We start from the raw sequence: 21,531 nt of genomic DNA on the forward strand, positions 1-21,531 counted from the left end.
AGTAGGGGTAAAATTTGCGTACATACTATATTCCCCAAACCCCACTTATGAAATTTTACTGAATTATTGTTGTTATATACAATATATATAGATTTTCAAAAAAATAGATAGTAATAATAATAATAATAATTAATAATAATATTAAGCTGGTAAATCGGTCAATTGATAGTGAGAGTTGCAAAGCTTCGCTCCTAACGTACACACATGACATGCTACTAGATAATGGAAGTATATCATGCATTGTAGACATTTGCATATATCAAACTTGTACCTTTTTAAGTTTTCACTCACAAAACTCAGTTATATTTTTGTGTTCAAACACAACTACAACTTTTAAATACTTATTTTCATTTTCAATTTAAATATTATATTTTTTTCCAAACATTTACCAATATATGTCCAAATGCGTACTAAAAAGTATGGCTAGAGAGGAGAAAAATAAAAAATAAATTAACTGCACAAGTCTGGACTGAACTTATCTCTGTCCCTAGAGGAGTTGTATGAGGCAGAAGCTCCATGTACGGCTTGGAAGTCGAACCTTTCTTGTAATGGGGCCTAGGTACCGATATTTAATAATTGGTTTAGGTAGGGCCGCTGGCCGGCCTACTACGGGAACATGTAAGGATTAGTGTGAGATCGCGATCCACAAATTAATGCAACAAATATTAATTGACAAAGGAGAGAAATAATAGTACCCATCTTCAACTTAAGGCTAATGTCACGACCCAACTTTTCCTCTGTTTGAGTATCGTGATGACACCTAGTCTTAGGGACTAGGTAAGCCTAACTCACACTGAAATACCACAATAATAAATGAAATTTAACAATTTTGAAGCAGAAATTTCTACAAAATTTATAATTCCCAAAACCTGGTAGTACAAGTCATAAGCTCTACAAAGTTTCGCTACAACTTCTAAACACAACCGTATGGAAATAAGTACAATAATGTGAATATAAAAATAGGAAGGTGACTCCGAAACCTGCGAATGCAACAACATGTTTACCTTGAGTCTCCTCGGCAAGAATCCACTCAGCTACTAACGATCAATACCTGGATCTGCATACAAAAATATGCATAAGTGTAGTATGAGCACATCACATCGATGCCCAGTGAGTATCAAGACTAACCTCGGTGGAGTACTGACGAGGAACAGTCAAGACACCTACTGATCTAATAAGCAGAACAAATATAAGTATAGAAACAACAGAACATATTATCTATATAAAGACAACTCGATATAGCTAACAACACAATAATTGCAATAAGGAAGGAAAAACAACAAGTAACAGTGAAACACTATGATAAGAACACAGAAACGTTAACGAAAATACAACCCAAATCCGAAATCACAAGTACAGCAAAAACAAGTCATAACTCAGCAATTACGACAATTTTTCACATTTGGTTTTAGCTAGCAAACTTCAATCGATTAGTCAAATCGTCATCACTTATTTTAGAAATAAATTATGTGTTCTGAGGCCTTAAAAACCTCTTTCTGCCTCACCTCGATTTGCATGCGTAGTCCGGGCGCAAAGCCGGAAAGCCATTATGTGAAAATCTATGAAAATGATAAATTTTGCCTTTAAAATGAATTTTAAGTTGACTTCGGTCAATATTTTGGGTAAACGGACCCGGACCCATGATTTGACGATCCCGGGGGGTCCGTATGAAAATATAGGATTTGGGCGTATGCCCGGAATCGAATTCCGAGGTCCCAAGCCCGAAAAATAAATTTTTAAAGAAAATTATTTTCTGGAATATATATGAGTTTTTGAAAATGAAATATGTTTGAATTTGATAGCATCGGGCCCGTATTTTAGTTCCGGAGTCCGGTACAAGTTTGAAATAATAATTTGGTTGAATATGTAAAATTTGGTAAAGATCGGGATTGGTTTGGTATAAAACGGACTTAAAGTTAAGAAATTGGATTTTTGGGTGTTCTTGGATGATTTCATGAGTTTGGGGTTCAATTCATAGTTATTGATATTATTTTGGTAATTTTATTGCACGAGCAAGTCCGTATGATATTTTTAGGTTGGTTTCAATTCATAGTTATTGATGTTATTTTGGTAATTTGATTGCACGAGCAAGTCCGTATGATATTTTTAGGTTGGTGTACATGTTTGGTTTGGAGCCCCGAGGGCTCGAGTGAGTTTTGGATAGGCCACGGAGTGGAATTGAACTTAGGAAGTTGCAGGTTTTTAGCTGGTATGTTGCAGGTTTCGAAGACTGAATGCGAGCTAGCAAATGAGATATCTGACCTGGGCTGCCTTGGTCGCAAATGCGACTTCTTTATCGCAAACGCGACATTACATTTGCGAATGCTCCCTCGCAAATGCGAAGGTGACCAGAAATAAGCTGGGTCACAAATGCGACAAAAGCTTCGCATTTGCGAAGTTAGCAGTCTGAGGGGTTCTCAATTGTGAACCCTGGTCGCAATTGCGACATCTGCAACCTGCAAAATCATAACTTAGACGCATTTCAACCATTTTTCAAACGCTTTCAAAATCTAAACACTCTTGGGCAATTTTTCAAGGACAAGTACTCTTTCAAATCAATTGTAAGTCGTTTCTAACTCGTTTTTATTAATCTTTAACATCTTTTCTCGTGATTCAACTTAAAATCAAAGGTTTTCATAGAGGAAATTGGGTGTTTTGGGTAGAACTTAAGTTTTTCAAATCTTGAGGATTTGGACCTCGATTTGAGGTCCGATTTCAAAACAAATTATATATTTGGGTTTGTGGTGGAATGGGTAATTGAGTTTTGATTCGAACCTCAGGTTTTGACCATGTGGGACCGGGGGCGATTTTTGACTTTTTGGGGAAAAAACTTTAGAAAACCTATTTTCATACATTGGAATTGATTCATTTAGCATTTATTGATATAGTTAAGTAACTTGTGGCTAGATACGAGCGAATTGGTGGTGGAATCAAGAGGTAAAGTGATAGTTGAGACTTGAATTGCGTTAGTGGCATCGAGGTAAGTGTTTGGTCTAACATTAGCTTGAGGGATTAGGAGTTGTGTCCTATTTGCTATGTGTTAGTTGTTGAGTACGACGTATAGGCATGGTAACGAGTATCTATACGTTGGTGTCAAGGATTCCTGTGAGTCTTATACCATGATTAATGTGTCTTCGTTTGTATTGTTCATGCCTTATGTGATAATTTCTATTGTTGAGTAAAGCTTGTGGAAGTAATAGTGGTATTTGAATGTTGAAGAGCGTTGGCTCAAGTTGTATAATGAATTGTGGAAGTATAATTGGCAATTGAACCTTATAGAGCATTGGCTCAAGTTGTGAAATGAGTTGTGAAGTAAATGTGAAAAAGAGAAGAGGATTATTATATTGTCTCCCTTGCCGGGGTGTTGTTGCTTTTAATGCTATCTCCCTTTCTGGGATGTTGATGTTTTTGATATTTTTCCCTTGCCGGGATTTGATTGTTGAACTATTTTTCCATTGCTGGGATTTTATTATGACTTTATTTACTTCCTTACCCTTATTGTTTGTGATTGTTGTTTGGGTAAGGAAGAGCGTTAAAGCACGAAGGGTGATGCCGTGTATTGTTTTAGTGAGAGAATGTTAAAGAACGAAGGGTGATGCCGTGTATGATTTTGTGAGGAAGAGTGTAAAGCATGAAGGGTGATGTCGTGCCGCATGATGTACAATTCTGTGCCGATTATATTGATTTTTATGGTGAGGACGAGAGTAAAAGCACGAAGGGTGATGCCATGCAGATTATATTGATTCATATGGTGAGGACGAGAGTAAAAGCACGAAGGGTGATACCGTGCACTTGTTTGATTTCTGATTCTTGTTGATAGTTGAGCTATGGTGTTCCTTATATTTACCTGTTATCCTTCTGTTAACATTTGATGTTTCCCCGCAGCATGTTTCCCCCTCCCATTCTTAACTATACATTCATGCTTTTATTTTCCGCTGTATATGATTTAACTGCACAGGTTATTTAGTAGTTTGGTCCTAGCCTCGTCACTACTTCGCCGAGGTTAGACTAGGCATTTACCAGCACATGGGGTCGGTTGTGTTGATACTACACTCTACACTGTGTGTAGATCTCGGTACTGGAGCATATAGACCGTAGCTTTGGGTTGCTGCCTTCAGTCCATTCAGAGATCCAAGGTAGTCATGCAGGCGTCCGCAGGCCCTGACGTCTCCCTCTATCCTTTCATCATGTTTCATTTATGTATTTCAGAAACAGTGTAGTATTTATTTTTTGGATCTTATTTGTAGTATTCCTAGACCGTCTGTGAAGTTGTGATACCAGTTCTGGGTAGTCTTTGCTTAAGAAATTGTATTAGAAATATTTATACGATTTTATTTGTTTCTTCCGCTTGTTTAAATTCTGTTGTTTATAAACTGTTGGTTCATAATTGTTAAAGGATTAAAAATGGGAAAAAAGTAAATTGTTCAAACAGTTGGCTTGCCTAACTTTCACTAGTAGGCTCCATCACGACTCCCGAGGGTGGGAAACCCGGGTAGTGACACATCCTTCAAGTGATAAAAATATTTCGAAATATACTTCGTTCAAATAAATGTTCTTTTCAAAAATAATAGTTCTTTCAAAATAAATACTTTTCGAGCATGATCTTCTCAAATAAATAACCTTCGAATATAAGTCACCTTGTGACACCTCATCTCATAGTCATACAATGCGGGTCTCAATACCTGAACCCTAACACTTGGCATCATTTGCCCTCATCACACCACATAATCATACTGACAACTCACGTACCAAATAGAGTCATTCTCACATGGAAGATGATAATATGCTAGATTTATGTAATTTGACGATTATTTATGCCCCAACTTGATTATGTTTCACTGCTATAATATAGTTAAATGATGTTAAATTGGATCTAACTGTGAATTTCACACGTTGCAGGAGTGCGTAGCATGTATGAGGACTTAAAACTATGATTGGAGCTAAATTGAAGCAAGAAAAGCCCCTTGGAGCTGAGTACGTGGGAAGACGAGAGAAAGAAGTGATGAAATGAAGACCTGGACTAGCGCGTCCACTAGCGCGACCGCGCTAGCCCAGATGGTCGAGGTAGAATGATATGGCATATCCGCGGTCACTAGCGCGACCGCGCTAGACCAGTTTCGGAAAAGTAAATTTCAAGGGTAAAATTGTTCATTCCGGGGCAAATCCACTTAACCTATAGAAGGTCTAGCTCGCCCAAAAGATCATTATAAAGGTTTTCATAGCTTAGATCAAGAAAAGGAAAGGCAAGAGGCAAGGAGGATAATTCAACATCGACTTCTTCCTTTCCTCCTTTTGTTTTTATGATTTGTGATGAATTTGAATATTGTTATGATGAACCATAGTATGTGTAGCTAAATATTTAGTCTAAGGTTTTAATGGAACCTATTGAAGGATGAACTTCTTGTTGTGTTAATATAGTTTGCCTAATTTAATCTCTATTTGTTCAACTATGTGTTTGTTGTAGTTAATTGACAGGATCCTCAATTAGCTATGCCTATTTAGTGTGCATAACTTGGGGGAGAGTGCATATTTAGGTAATTGTTGAACAACACCACTCCCAAAGTATATGAGGGATCAATAACTGCGGGTTTAAAGGCGGGATTAGGGATAACAAAGCCTTAGGTGCAATCTAAAGTGAGCTGTAATAAACAAAGCCAGCTAGCGTATCTCGGGAGAGTGCATCTAGTAAATTATCGTGATTACTCGGGAGAGATTTATGGTAATAGGAGTGCTCATGATTGATAGAGATGATTTGGTGATTCTATGTGAAGCATAACCGGAAGGGATTCCATCAATAGGGGGAAATTATAATCTTAGAACCTTCTCTTAATTGTTTACAACTCAATCATAGTTAGTTTTCAGTTGCTTAGTTACATTCATTTGTAGTTAGTAGAAATACCCTCAATTGTTATTTACAACGTTTGGGAAGTTGATTTCGTAGAATTTAGTAAGTCTAACGAGAAGTAACTGATAGGTTAATTCCTTGTGGGTTAGACTCTGGGCTAAATACTTAGATTATATTTGCAACGTCCGCGTGTCCTTTTTATAATGCATAGTTGGGCGTGATCAAATTTTGGCGTTGTTGCTGGGGAATTAACAGTGTTATCAATTACAATTGAAAGAAATACAAATTTTTGTAGTGTAGTCAGTTTTCTCTACACCCAATCTATAAATTGAAATTTTAATATTTGTTGACTTGGGTGTACAGGTGCATGCCTAGAAACTCATCGAGAACTGGTGAAGTATTTAAAGCATTATCAGATCCCGAGAGAGTTTTCAAGGCCTTGAATCGGGCCAACCGGAAAAACAAAAAACTGAACAATTCGAACCAGCCATGGGGGATCACGAAGTAGACCTAGCTATACCAATAGCGCCAGAGGCTGCTCTCTATGACTGGGCACAACTCACAACTGAAAATCTGGCCACAGCGATTATAGTCCTGCAGATACAGGCTGAATCGTTTCAAATCACGAATAACATGCTGCACTTGTTGCAAAACAAGGGACTATTTCGGGGTCATAAATCGAAGATTCTCAACAGCACTTAAAATTTTTTCTGTCAATCTGCAAAACCCAAAGGCAGCCCAACGTAACTCCGGAAGCAATCAAGTTGTTATTGTTTCTATTCTCAGTGATAGGAGCTACCCAAACCTGGCCAAACTCACTCCCCATAAATTCCATAACAACTTGGGAAGAGTTAGTCAAGCAATTCCATAACAAGTTCCACCCACCCAACAAGACTGCTCAACAAATTGATGAAATTTTAAGTTTTAAACAGAGACCAATGGAGACACTGCATGAAACATGGGAACGTTTCAAAGGGATGCTGGTTATATGTCTGCATCAAGGTATTCCAGATCTGATGTTGGGGTAGCGGTTTTACATAGAATTGTCAGATAGCGTGAAGAACATTGTTGATGCTTCAGCTGGTGGAGCATTTTTGAGCAAAACATGGAGAGAAGGCCAAAGTCTGCTTGATAAGATGGGGCAGAATTCGGGATGGACAACCAGGAATGCACCTATCACTCCAGTGGTTCACTCAGTGCCCTTAGATCCATCCAACTCTATGGCTGAAAATATCGCCACCTTATTGACACAGATGAGTATACTCACTAAAAAGGTGGAAGAGTCAGGGCAAAAACAGCAGGTACAAATCGTAGATACTACAAATGGGGGCTTGTGCACATCTTGCATTAGTCAGCCAACTGGTAACCATTGGAATGCAGAACATGATCATCATCACTACCCTGAAGATATGAACTATGTGTCTAATTATGGAGGTCAGCGACAGGGTGGTCAGAATTGGGCCCAGTAAAATCAGCCATACAGGACAATCCAGCCATAGTTCAATAATGGGAACATGGGAGGTATGAGACATCCTAACAATATGGCACCTTACCCAAGGCCACAGGGATATAACAATCAGAATCAGCAGCAGTGGTATCACCCTCCTCAGTAGCAGAATAGTGGACGACAGGAAGATGGGTTTGCTAGACTTGAGGTAATGATGCAGCAGGTTATTGGGTCTAATGCAAAAATTAGTGAGAGAGTAGATGCACATGATTCAGCTATCAAGAATATTGAAGTGCAGATGGGCCAAATTTCGATGTCTCTGAACAATCGCCCTCATGGGACATTACCTGCAGACACCCAGATAAATCCAAAAGATCAAGGCTCGAAGCAGCTGATGGTAGTGAGTCTACGTAATGGCAGAGATTTGGATGTAGATCAAAAGAGAGCTCGAGAAATCAGACAGGCTGAGACACTCATACCAGTGCCCATTGAGCTAGATGAGTCAACAAAACTGACAGAGGTGATAGTCCAGCCTACCCAGGAAGAAAATAATATTCAGATTGAGACTGAGAAAAAAACTTAGACAACCTAGGAACCAATAGTTGAAGTGGAAGATAATAAAGAGCAATCCCAAATCATTGGGAAGAAGAGACCTCCTACACCATTACCTCAGAGGCTGGCTAAGTACCAAAAAGAGGAGCAATATAAAAAGTTCTTGGAGATGCTGAAACAAATCCAGGTAAATATTCCCTTGATATATGCTTTGAAAGAGATGCCTGGGTATGCAAAAATGATGAAGGATTTAATGTCCCGAAAATTCGATTTCCAAGACTTGGCCATGGTGACTCTTACTCAGACCTGCAGTGCAATGGTGACTAGACCAATTGCGGAGAAGCTATCTGACCTAGGGAGCTTTACAATTCCCTGTACTATTGATAATTTTGCTTTTGCTAAGGCACTTTGTGATCTAGGGGCTAGCATTAATCTTATGCCCCTGAAGCTTTATAAGAGGCTGGGGATTGGAAGAGCTAGACCCACCTCTATGTTATTGCAGCTGGCTGACAGGACTGTAAAAAGACCCTATGGTATCCTGGATGATGTGTTGATCCAGGTAGGAAAATTTGTGATCCCTGCAGATTTTGTGATCTTAGACTGCAAAGTGGATGAAGAGATTCCCATAATTTTGGGAAGGTCGTTCTTGGCCATTGGGAGAGCTCTCATAGATTGTGAGACTGGGGAGCTAAAAATGAGATTGAACGACGAAGAGATAACATTCAATGTGCAGAAATCTATTAGGCGACCAAGTGAATTTGCCAATTGCTCTCTTATTGATGTCGTGGATGTAATCGTAGAGACTGATGATGAGATGCTGACTATGGAGGACCCTCTTGCTGCATGTTTGATGAATGTAGATGAGGTAAATGGAGAAGAACTGGCGGAATGGGTGTTGGCATTAGAAGGCAGAGGGTTCTGGGATAAAACTTTTGAATTTGAGCCTTTGCACTTAGAAAATAGAGAAACTCCTCCAGCCAAGCCATCCATCGAAGAACCCCCAAAGCTGGAGTTGAAGCCACTGCCCGCCCATCTCAGGTATGAGTTCCTTGGACCTGAATCCACATTACCTGTTATTATCTCATCTAGTTTGTTAGATGTGCAGGCAAAACAACTCTTGCAGGTACTCAAGGAGTGTAAGACTGCCATTGGGTGGACCATGGCAGACATAAAGGGGATCAGCCCCGCCTACTGTATGCATAAGATTCTGCTGAAAGAGGGGTACAAACCTTCCAGGGAACACCAAAGAAGGCTTAACACCAATATGAAGGAAGTGGTGAAGAAATAAATGATAAAGTGGCTAGATGCGGGAATTATTTTCCTAATCTCTGACATCAGCTGGGTTAGCCCGGTTCAATGTGTGCCTAAGAAGGGGGCATGATGGTAGTAAAAACTGATAATAATGAACTTATCTCTACGAGAATCGTCACGGGCCGGAGAATTTGCATGGATTATAGAAAGTTAAATCTATCCACTGGGAAGACCACTTCCCACTTCCCTTCATTGATCAGATGTTAGACAGTTTGGCAGGGAGGTCACACTTCTATTTTTTGGATGGGTACTCAGGGTACAATCAGATCTCCATTGCACCAGGGGACATAGAAAAGACCTCATTTACTTGCCCGTATGGCATTTATGCCTTTTGGAGGATGCCCTTTGGCTTATGCAATGCACCCGCCACATTCCAAAAATGCATGATGACCATATTCACTGACATGGTGGAGGACATAATGGATGTATTCATGGATGATTTCTCAGTGGTGGGGAACTCATTTGATGAGTGCCTTATGGATCTGACTCGTGTGCTAAAACGGTGTATCGAGACTAACCTGGTTCTTAATTGGGAGAAGTGCCATTTCATGGTACAAGAGGGCATAGTCTTGGGGTACCGGGTGTCAAGCAAAGGAATTGAGGTGGATTGTGCTAAAGTGGATGTGATAGAAAAGCTCCCCACTCCAACTTCAGTCAAGGCAATCAGGAGCTTCCCCGGGCATGCCGTTTCTACCGGAGATTCATAAGAGACTTCTCAAAAATTTCCAATCCTCTCTGTAAGTTATTAGAAAAAGATCACCCCTTCTTGTTTTTTGATGATTGCAGGGTAGCATTCGAGGAGCTGAAAAAGAGGCTAGTCACAACACCCATCATTGTTGCCCCCGACTGGGAGCAACCATTCGAACTCATGTGTGGTGCCAGTGACTACACAGTGGGGGCAGTGCTGGGACAACGGAAAGACAAGCTAATGCATCCACTCTACTATGCTAGTAGAATGCTAAGTAAAGCCTAGCTGAACTACACGGTGACTGAGAAGGAGATGTTGGTTGTGGTGTTTGCTTTCGACAAGTTCAGATCATACCTGATTGGCTCTAAGGTAATTGTATACACTGATCATGCAGCTTTCAGGTACTTGATTAAGAAGAAGGAGTCTAAGCCACGCCTGATTCGTTGGGTACTGCTACTGTAAGAATTCGACCTCGAAATTCCTGACCGTAAGGGCACAGAAAACCAAGTCGCTGACCATCTATCACGACTTGAGGGAGCTGAAAACTTAGTTGAGGTTGAAGATATTATGGAAACCTTTCTAGATGAGCAGCTGCTTGCTACTAGCCTCGAGGGAGTGCCATGGTATGCACACTATGCAAATTACCTAGCTAGTGGTATAGTTCCCCATGACCTTTCATTTGTACAAAAGAAAAAGTTTTATCGTGATTGCCGCATGTATTATTGGGATGAGCCTTATCTGTTTAGAATATGTGTTGACAATATGATCTAGAGATGTGTCCCCGAGATAGAACAATTTTCTGTTTTGCAGGCTTGTCACGCATCGGCTTATGGAGGACATTTTGGAGGGGTCAGGACAGCTGCGAAAGTGCTAGAGGCCGGATTCTTTTGGCCAACAGTGTTTAAAGATGCGTACCAATGGGTGAAGGGCTGCAATGAATGTCAGCGAACCGGGAACATTTCTCATCGCCATGAGATGCCCATGAACCCGATTCAAGAGGTGGAAGTGTTCGATGTCTGGGGGATTGACTTTATGGGACTCTTCGTCAGCTCCTTTGGCAATAAGTACATACTTGTTGTTGTGGATTACGTGTCCAAATGGATAGAAGTTGCAGTGTTGCCTACTAATGATGCAAGAGTGGTGGTGGGGTTTTTGAAGAAGAACATATTCACCCGTGTTGGGACACCGCGAGCGATTATCAATGACAGAGGCACCCACTTCTGTAATAGAGCCTTCGAGAAGTTGCTAGCAAAGTATGATATATGCCACAAGGTGGCTACCCCTTATCACCCACAGACCAGTGGACAGGTGGAAATGTCTAATAGAGAGATAAAGAGTGTATTGACCAAAACTGTAAACGCCACAAGAACTGATTGGGCAAAAAAGCTAGATGATGTACTCTGGGCTTATAGAACTGCTTTTAAAACACCAATTGGTATGTTCCCATATAAGTTGGTGTTTGGGAAGGCCTGTCACTTACCGGTGGAACTTGAACATAAGGTTTGGTGGGCACTGAAACAATTGAACCTAGACACTGAGGCTGCGGGCACAACAAGAATCACTGAATTACATGAGCTTGACGAGTTCTGACATCTTGCTCTTGAGAGCACAAGGTTGTACAAGGAAAGAATGAAGTAGTTTCACGATCAGAACATTGTTGAGCGAGATTTCAAACCCAGGGACATGGTATTGCTCTATAACTCAAGATTACGGCTGTTCCCTGGTAAGCTTAAGTCACGATGGCCTGGTCTATTTCGATTGGTTGAAGTATTCCCTTCAGGGGTTGTAGAGATTGCCTCAGATAAAGACTCTCACACGTTTAGAGTCAATGGGCAGAGGTTGAAGCTATACATAGGCATGAAAGAACCAAAGGAAGTGTCAGAGATCCACCTGACGGAACCTCAGAGGTCGAGCGAGCCGTAAATACGCTTGTATGCATCGTGCCATGACGTGTGTGAGCACGTGATTTTTGCCCTACGAGAACTACTCCCAAAAATTCAAAATAAAATGGTTTTGTGTTGTTTGTGATTTATTTGTATTTTGTCTGTGCATGTTTATTTCTACTTTAATTAAGAAAAATACAAAAATATGTATTGCATGTGCATTTAGGATTTAATTTTACAATTTAGGAATTAATTAAACAATTAAGTTTGTTTTACAAAATGGAAAAATCACAAAAATATGTACTTTGCATTTTTAGCATTTAATGTCCAAATTGTGTGATTTTATCTTTATTGGTGTTTAATTTCGTGTGATAATTATTATTAAAAGTTAATTAATATTTTAAGTTAATTGTCGATTTTATGATTTAATTTAGGATTTTGGTTGTAATTTAGGAATTAAAAAGGAAATAAGTAGAAAAGAACAAAAAATAGAAAAAGAAATCAGAATTGGGCCCAAATTAATTTAAATTCCAAAGGCTCAAATCCTTACAACCCAATTCAAACACCCCAATTCAAACACCCCAATACCCATCCTAACCCAGTCTGCCATCAGCTCAATCGAAACGACAGCGTTTCAGGATCAACAAATCCCAACCGTTGAATCGTTTTGATCCAACGCCTCAGCACAATCCTCACAACCCGACCCATTTGTCCCCGGATCGACCCAGTCCCCCAACGAAACCAAACTACATCGTTTCCTATAAGGGAATTGATCCAAGCCATTGATCTCACTTGATCGAACGGCTTGGATCCAATCCCCACGTATGTATATAAGGGATCCAAACCATCCCCACCCCCCTTAGAGCCCCCACCCCTCTCTCGTCTCTTCAGAGACCAAAACACACATCACCACACACCACCGCCTTCCGCACGCCGAAAATCGCCCACGGCGGCGGACGGTGGCCAAACAATCCCAGAAATACACCCCTGAACCACCCTGCTCCCCCCTCTCCGATTCCACACTCCATTATCCTCGAATCATACTATAACTCCTCGAATCTTCAATCGAAGATCGTCCAAAAACCTCACCTTCTTCGATTAACCCCAAAATTACACCACAGCCTCCCCATGACATCCTCTTTCCAAATCCCGAATCAGTTTTCTTCGAATCAGTACCAGACTCTTTGAATCTTCAATCGAAGGTTCGAGCAAAACCCTAGCTTACCCAATAGCCCCCAAACTCACTCCATGTGATCTCCTGGACCCCCTCACCATGAATCCTTGATCAATTCTTTTTAAATCATCGTGGGGCAGCTCGGATTCCAGATCGAAGTTAGGCAGGCCAGGTTCCATGAATTTTGAGTCAGAGACTGAATTTAGCCATGCTGTTTTCCTTCGAAAACACATGGTTAAAGTCCATCTCGGCTTGAAAGTGGGAAGATCCTCGAGGTTTTTAATCGAGTTGTGATTCGGGTAAGTCTTTTACGTTCAGTTTTGATTGTTCACTCTTGCAGTTTCGTTTGTTTACTCTGTCCCTTCCTCTTCTATAAATTTGCATGAATTTCCCGTTTGAATTATGGTCAGTAGTCTAAGTTCCAATTTAGGCCAGTTTGCGAGTTGAATTTGTCAAGAACTGGTCTAATTTGTGTCCGGTTAGTTTGGTTTAAGGTCAGGCTACCAATTACTTTGTCATTATGATTCCTTAATCAGGGATGTTGGCCTGTACAATAGACCTAATGTTTAGGAAATGGTTCATGATTGTTTGAATCTAGACTTGTGCTATTAATCAGGTTTCTTTTCATGACACTTGTTTTGCCTCATCTCTAATTGCAGGCTCATGTTGAGAGTAGTTGGGTTTAGTCAAAACTGTTGTGAATTAAAACTTGTTCTATAGTGTGTGATTCCTTTTGTTTGCAATTCATACTGTCGATTACCTGCCTAGTTGGTCATCAGGAGGTCTACTGGTCTTTCAAATCTGAAGTTTTGTAATCTTTCCAGTTGAGTTAGGAGTCAGTAGTTAGGAATTTGATAGTTTGAATTGGTTATAGCTGAAGGGTTTGGTACAGATTGAAAGGGGTTCATGTAGGATAATAGTTTAGGGCATCAAGGGGGTAATTTGGACTTTAAATTTAAGTGTTCTATCCAGTAAGTGCTAAGGTAACATTAAATTAATGCATTTGTTTAAGTACTAATAGGGAACAAAACATAATGGTAGGGGAAGGCTTAAAAGGGATTGATTAAAATATGTTGCCCATGCCTGTTTGAACATTAAATAAGGAAAAGACAAGGGGTAATGGGGAAAACATACTCTAGTGGGGGTACTAAAAGAAGATCATGGGCAGAATTAGTTAAAGAATTCTGCCTAGTATTCTTACAGGCTGGCAGGGTCAGTGTTTGGGTATAAGAGAAGAGAGGGGAAATCTAAGGAGGGGGGAAAGGATTGAAAAAGAGGAATCTGAAAAGAGAGAGAAAGGAGTTCAAAGTTTGAATACAAAAACAGGTTTTGAGACAGCTTGAGATGAGTTTGGGTGTAGTGTTGCAGTAGTGTTTTTTTTTCTGATTTCATTTCTGAGGTCGTTTGAGCTGTTTAAGTTTGAGTGTTCTGGTTTTAACTGGTTTCAAATTCACCTGGGTTTGCTGCATATGTTGCTGGGCTGTTTGTGGTTTGCTGTTTGTATTGTTGCTCGTATTACTGCTGCTGACTTCCTCTTTATTCTTCTGTTTGCTCCAATCCAGGTACTCCCCTTAACCTCGTATGAACTGTAAAGGATCAATGTAGGTCTGATTTGGAGATTAAATGATAAAGTGCTGTTTGAGTTGATCTCTGAATTTTTTCTGTTCTGTTTTGGTTTAAAAGTGTAAAGCAGTCACATTTACTTGAAACTTTGTAGCGTTTGTAGCGTTTGTATAATTGGACTGTTCAAACTCGAATTGTCTGTATGTTTCTTCATTAGTTTAGTCCTAAGTGTATTTTGATTTCCTATAAACAATCAGTATTTTAGAACTTATATTGACTGGAATTACTCATCTCATACTCTACATCAGAGTATCTATGAGATATGAGTGCTGCTGAAGAGCTACGATTCAATTAATAAATTCACAGTTCGACGAAGATTTTAAGCCGTGGTTTTACGTATTCTAGTATCACTGGTGAATTCCAAATCGAGATTCAAAAGTTACCTAACGTGTAGGTCATTTAAAATGAAGAGAAAAGTCACCAGTTATGCAGAAGTCACCAAAAGTTACCTAATGTTACCTAATGTTTGGTTAACCGTGTATGAATCAGTGAATGTGCATGTGATGATTCAAAGTTAGCATGTTGAAATTAGCATAATTATGTGTTCACCAATAATTGAGCCCGTTGTGAGTTAAAATCAGTAGGCTGAAATTCAAATAAAATCAGTACGGGGTCTAGGCTCATTTAGGAGCCTAAACATGACAGCCTCTGTTTGAACAAGATCTGGGCCTGAATCTGCTTAAGGCCCAGCGTCAGACAGCCCTTCCCCTCTTGTAAGGGTAAACAATTCTCCTTCTTTTGGGCTGATTTTGAAGCTCAATCTGCTGAAGATACTAGATTGTTCATTAAATCTTTTTGATTTAATATTGTGATGTAATACTTTCAATGATGGTTTATTAAACAATGCTAATTAATTAGGGCCCTTTTAGAGATAATATTTAATAGAAAAATCATAGTTCGTTTAGGTTGGCTTTAAAATAAATGAGGTGCGCCGCGCCAAACCAATATCATACATTGCGTGGCCACCTTAATTATAGTAAAAATATTTTAGACCTCGGGATGTACCATTTAGCGAATCTCATGACCTCCCCCAAAGTTAATAATACGCTAGTTGCTTTAGGCCCAACATTTAATAATATTACCTTCTTAAATCGGGTGCGCATTTATGTGACCCAAATCCAAATCTCAACAATATTAAAATATGTCAAAGACCACGGGTGCATTTATGTGACGTGGTTCAAGATATGTTTTAATAACGTTGCAATCTTCCTAAAAATGAATAAAAGCGGTTAAGGCTAAAAAGGCACATAAGTTTAAACATGTACTAAAATCAGATAATTAAACCGAATATAATAGTTGAGCGACCGTGCTAGAACCACGGAACTCGGGAATGCCTAACACCTTCTCCCGGGTTAACAAAATTCCTTACTCGGATTTCTGGTTAGCGGACTGTTAACGGAGTCATATTTTCCTCGGTTCGGGATTCAACCGGTGACTTGGGACACCATTAATCTCCCAAGTGGCGACTCTGAATAAATAATAACAAATTTCGTTTCGATTGTCCTTTAATTGGAAAAACTCCCCTACGCCCCTGTGGGCGCAGGTAAAAAGGAGGTGTGACAACGTTAAATTAGGAACTGCATGGGAGGCAACCCATTGAATTGTTGTAATCGTCGTGCCACGACATTAACTAAGGCGCTGGTTAGGAAGCAACCTAACGATAGTAGTCGTTGTTAATTGTGAGTTTTTAGGACGTGCTAACCAATGCAGGTGATAATGGGCGAGTGATAAGGCCATCGAAAGTGGTAAGAACAGGTGAAAAACATGAAAAAATAAAAATAAAAAATCACCCAGGAGCGCGCCCGCGCTACAGCCCGCGCATATAGGCAAACATTCTGCCTGGGCTCAAAAAAATATTAGCGCGCCCGCGCTCGTGAACCCGCTACTGACCGCGCTACTAGTGCGATCGAGCTAGTGGCCGCGCATATTGCATTGTGTTCTGTTTGGGCTAGCGCAGCCGCATTCGTACCGCGCTAGTTCGGCCCAAAATCTGACGAGTTTTGTGATATATTTTCTGATTTGTTTTAACTTTTTTATGTTAATTTTTCCTTTTTTCCCTTAGTCTAAATTACCCCCCCCCATCTAATAACCCTCCCCCCTCTTTATTTCCAAACCCAACGCCCCAAATTGCCACAAATCAAAGAAAAAACAAAACAAAAAAAAACCCTCCCCAACCCTTCTCCTTCAACTCCCAACTGCTTCAAAAATTCCCACCCCTACCTTCCCCAAGTCTCAAGCACACTCCCCTCTCTTCTTCTTCGCTTCTCCTAACACTCTCCCACTATAGGTATGCTTTCTAGGTACCATTTTGTTCTTTTTTTCTTTTTCTCTGATTTTCGTTTTATTTTTTTTTTATTTTTGTTGCTCTTGCCTTTGTTTAGTCAAATTCTATAGTAGATGTTGTTGTAACTGTGGATAGAATGGTTGGTAGAGTTAGAGCGTGAATTAGTTGTGCTTGTGGGTACGTTGCGGTGCTTTTGGGGTGGTCAAATGCTTTGAATGGGTTGTGAGTGCCTAATGCCCACAAGGTGTTTGTAGAAAGGCCTCAATGAACGTAATATGTAGTGGTGATCACTTATGTGTGTGAAGTCTGAGTAACCGCATTGCGTCACAATTTTGTGTTGGGCTGTGCTAATGTGCTCCCGTTTTTCAAGTACTATGGATCCATCTCGGAAATGCCGCGCCACAGGTGCCTCTTCTAGCAGCCAAGCTGGCTCGTCCAAGATGCGCGGGGCAGCCCCTACCAGCCCCTTTGATAGCAATAGATTTGTCTCTGCCAAGGCTCAGGACCGCTTTACGGATAAGGCTTCTAAAAAGTCAATTCCGGAGAGGGGTATTGACATAGGATCGGTCCGGCTACACTGCCCTCGCATGTACACTGAGCTGGTGAGGCGGGGGTTGCAAACTTTCATTAACAAGCCGGGCGAGGGCAATGTAATGGTTGTTAGAGAGTTTTATGCCAATGTGAAAGAGCATGACAATGGCGTAGTCACGGCGCGCCGAAAGGCGGTGAATGCATCTATTGAGGCGATACGGACGACGTACCAGCTGCCCCTTCCTATGGATCATTATGATGACTATTATGAGGGGTATGGCCGAGGACACACACAGTGGGGGAGGTTCTTTGAAACGATCTGTGTACCAGGGAAGGAGGTGGTTTAGATGAAATATGGTGAGAAGTTTCACTCCTCGGCACTAACCTTTGAAGGGAAGTGCTGGTTGTATCTTATTAACAACTGTCTGATTTCGTCCTCCAATACTACGGAGGTAAATGGGCCCCGAGCAGCTTTGATTTGGTGCTTCATCAATGGTCATAACTTCGATATGGCCAGATTGATGCATGAGGAAATGTTCATCCGATGTCCAGTCAAAAGGTATGGGTTCTTTTTCTCTTCTTTGGTTACTAAGATTTGCAGGGAAGCTCGGGTGCCCAAAAATCTAGCTGTGGATGGGCTAGTACCAAAAGATCGCAAGTTCCGGGCTGACAAGGTAACCACAGGTAAGGAGACGGCGGCAGCAGGTGGGGAGGATAGTAGTGGCTCTGATGACTCGGAGGAAGAGGAGGCCGATCAGGAGGACGTGGGGGCAGAACCACAGGCCCATGAGCACAGTGCAGCAGCTACAGTACCATCGGGGACTAAAACATCTTCTGGAGCTGCCCGGTTGTCCCGTTTCACCGCTTTGGAGCAGAAGGTGGCTGGGTTGCGTACCTCAGTCACTGATTTGGGTGCCCGTGTAGATGCGGTGGCTGACCAGCAGGTGAAGTCGGAGATGAAATTCTTAGGCTAGCTGAGAGCTCTGGGTTGTGCGTGCAATGTGAACCCAGACATCGTCTCCAATCAGGAGTGATATTTCATGGAAGTTCCTTTACCTCATTGTTCTTTAAATTTTTATGCCATGAGGACATGTCTACATTTTAAGTGTGGGGTGGGGGATACTTCAATGTATGTATGTAATTATACAAATTGACTGTTTGATGTTTCTTTGGTTTGCTTTGATTGTTTGTGATGTTTTGAGTAATAGTTTCATTAGGTAAGTGGCTTGTCCCGACGACGGATCTCTTTCGGCGAGGTTCTTGAGGGACTAAGTCGAAGAAAAAAAAAGGGAAATATGGAGACTCTTCCTGATGACGGATCCTTTAGACAATTTTCTTGAGGGAAGTAAGCCTAGAGAAAAGACCAAAAAGATTTTTTTTAGGTAGTGTAGTAACTCCCTCTTGGTTTTTCTTTGGGCCACAGTTCTTTTCCACGGGTTTAGCTTGAACTGGGTGTAAGTAGTTTTTGTTAGTTTTTTTTTTGTTTTTAGTTAGGATTAATGGGCTACGAGCTAAAATCGAAAGAGAAACCCTTAGCGTTGCTACACCTGAACACAATAGACACTAAAGTGTAACGCTTAGTCTCAATAGTTGATTCTTGCTAAAGTGCCTTAAACTGTATGTTTGTCACTGACTTGAATACTCAGAAGAGAGTGTCTTGATAAACCAATCTGGAATGAGTCATATGCCATGTGTGTGTGAGTTTTACTGTATCCCATGATTCATATTTGATGCCTAGAACTTGCCCCGTGTGTTTGCAAAGCGAAATAGTAGTTTTATTCAGTCTTAGAAGTGATAGAGGCATTTCTTTGTTGAGCCAGGCATATAAAGTAAACCCACCTAACTGTAATATATCTTAGTTAACCCCGTTGAGCCTATAAGCATGTTTCTTTGGCAACCACAATGCAAAACTTACCCAAGGGTTGAATAGCCTTCTGTTGGAACCCTTTTACCTCCCATAAGCACTTGAATGGTGTTGAAATTATGCAAAAGCAAAAGTGTGGGGTGGTGGTTTGGTTTTTGAGTGGAACCGTTGAAATAGAGAGAAGGTGCAGTGTTTGGAAAAGGAAAAGAATAAGCGCCACTTAGAGAAAAAAAAAGAGTAAATGTAGTAATCGATAAGTGGTGGTTTGTTACAATTGCACCTAATGGATAGGGTTGTTGTAAATAAAAAGTGGTGGAGTGTTTGGTTGACATAAGTATGGTTTTGAATGTTAATGTAATTGTATTAAAAGTGCTTAGGGAGGTTAGTCACTATATCCAAATATATCCTACCCGTCCCTTAGCCTACATTACAACCAAGTGAAGTCCTATTGATCTTAGACTGAGTGGGCTCGAGTAGTAGAGTAGTACACTACGGGCAAGCCTATGGTGCATCTTTGTGGCATGTGAATGTTCTTTTTGAGAGTGAGCGAATTTTGTTTATCTAAGTTCCTAATTGTTCTATATATCATTATATGTGGAACTACTCTTTGGTGTGATGTGAGAGCATGTGATTCATGAAGGAACGACAAGTCTTGACTTCTGTGTAGAGTAATTTGAGTAAGTATGAATACTGCACGGCACGTGAGAGTCGATTTTTTAGGCGAAAGTTGTTCACTACTAGGCATAACTTATGTGATTTGTTCTTGGTGTGATGCTTTAAGGAATAATGCTTAGTGAAGGAACCTTTATAGAGTATGGTGGGTTGCTCGAGGACGAGCAATGATTTAAGTGTGGGGTGTTGATAATAGGCTAGATTTATGTAATTTGGCGATTATTTATGCCCCAGCTTGATTATGTTTCACTGCTATAATATAGTTATATGATGTTAAATTGGATCTAATTGTGAATTTCGCACGTTGCAGGAGTGCGTAGCATGTATGAGGACTTAAAACTATGATTGGAGCTAAATTGAAGCAAGAAAAGCCCCTTGGAGCTGAGTACGTGGGAAGACGAGAGAAAGAAGTGATGAAATGAAAACCTGGACTAGCACGTCCGCGCTAGCCTAGATGGTCGAGGCAGAATGATCGGGCATATACGTGGTCACTAGCGCGTCCATTAGCTTGACCGCGCTAGCCCAATTCCGGAAAAATAAATTTCAGGGGTAAAATTGGACGTTCGGGGGCAAATCCACTTAACCTATAGAAGGTCTAGCTCGCCCAATAGATCATTATCAAGGTTTTCATAGCTTAGTTCAAGAAAAGGAGAGGCAAGAGAGAAGGAGGATAATTCAACATCGAGTTCTTCCTTTCCTCCTTTTGTTTTTATGATTTGTAATGAATTTAAATATTGTTATGATGAACCATAGTATGAGCAGCTAAATATTTAGTCTAAGGTTTTGATGGAACCTATTGAAGGATAAACTTTTTTTTATGTTAATATAGTTTGCCTGATTTAATCTCTATTTGTTCAACTATGTGCTTGTTGTAGTTAATTGACAGGATCCTCAATTAGCTGTGCCTATTTAGTGTGCATAACTTGGGAGAGAGTGCATATTTAGGTAATTATTGAACAACACCACTCTCAAAGTATATGAGGGATCAATAACTGCGGGTTTAAAGGCAGGATTAGGGATAACGAAGACTTGAGTGCAATCTAAAGTGAGTTGTAATAAACAAAGCCAGCTAGCGTATCTCGGGAGAGTGCGTCTAGTAAATTATCATGATTACTCGGGAGAGATTTACGGTAATAGGAGTGCTCATGATTGATAGAGATGATTTGGTGATTCTATGTGAAGCATAATCAGAAGGGATTCCATCAATAGGGGAAATCATAACCTTAGAACCTCTCTTAATTGTTTACAACTCAATCATAGTTAGTTTTTAGTTGCTTAGTTACATTCATTTGTAGTTAGTAGATTTCGTGAAATTTAGTAAGTCTAACGAGAAATAATTGATAGGTTAATTCCTTGTGGGTTCGACTCTGTGCTAAATACTCAGATTATATTTGCAATATCCGCGTGTCCTTTTTATAAGGCATAGTTGAGCGTGATCAGAAGACAAATAAATAAGGGTGTGCGTCTATACTCGACAATACCAAGAAGCATCATATCTGATTAGGGGTGCTTAGCCACGTGCATGCTTGTGCAAGTGTTCTAACATAGTTCATACCAGCTAGTGAGTATAAAGAATAGTACGGACAACATATATAATGTTTACACAGGGATAAGATCAATGAAAATAACAACTCAGAATACAGTGATTTTAATAGTG

At 40.4% G+C, this 21,531-nt stretch overlaps 1 protein-coding gene and 1 non-coding gene across 2 annotated transcripts; one reads left to right on the plus strand and one right to left on the minus strand.

Moving 5' to 3' along the window:
* Positions 1-6,746: 6,746 nt before the first annotated feature.
* LOC138884461 (small nucleolar RNA R71) lies at positions 6,747-6,851 on the minus strand. Its single transcript, XR_011404654.1, has one exon. It is a non-coding gene; the product is annotated as a small nucleolar RNA R71 (small nucleolar RNA).
* Positions 6,852-7,506: 655 nt separating this feature from the next.
* Positions 7,507-13,586, plus strand: LOC138882651 (uncharacterized). The gene is made up of 6 exons (XM_070163258.1): positions 7,507-7,812; positions 7,885-8,882; positions 9,942-10,117; positions 10,238-10,301; positions 10,893-11,238; positions 13,560-13,586. The coding sequence occupies exons 1-6, from the start codon at positions 7,507-7,509 to the stop codon at positions 13,584-13,586; spliced, it is 1,917 nt and encodes a 638-aa protein (XP_070019359.1).
* Positions 13,587-21,531: the final 7,945 nt, after the last annotated feature.

The sequence above is a fragment of the Nicotiana sylvestris genome, chromosome 12 (genome assembly GCF_000393655.2).
Source record: "Nicotiana sylvestris chromosome 12, ASM39365v2, whole genome shotgun sequence".
Lineage (NCBI taxonomy): Eukaryota > Viridiplantae > Streptophyta > Magnoliopsida > Solanales > Solanaceae > Nicotiana > Nicotiana sylvestris.

Excerpts from the sequence above, each read along its gene's own strand:
- LOC138882651 (XM_070163258.1), top strand. The coding sequence starts at position 7,507 with ATGCAGCAGGTTATTGGGTCTAATGCAAAAATTAGTGAGAGAGTAGAT. Across the intron at positions 7,813-7,884 it reads AGTCAACAAAACTGACAGAG|GAACCAATAGTTGAAGTGGA; the intron begins GTGATAGTCCAG and ends TAGACAACCTAG. Across the intron at positions 10,302-10,892 it reads ATTCGTTGGGTACTGCTACT|CTCCTTTGGCAATAAGTACA; the intron begins GTAAGAATTCGA and ends ACTCTTCGTCAG.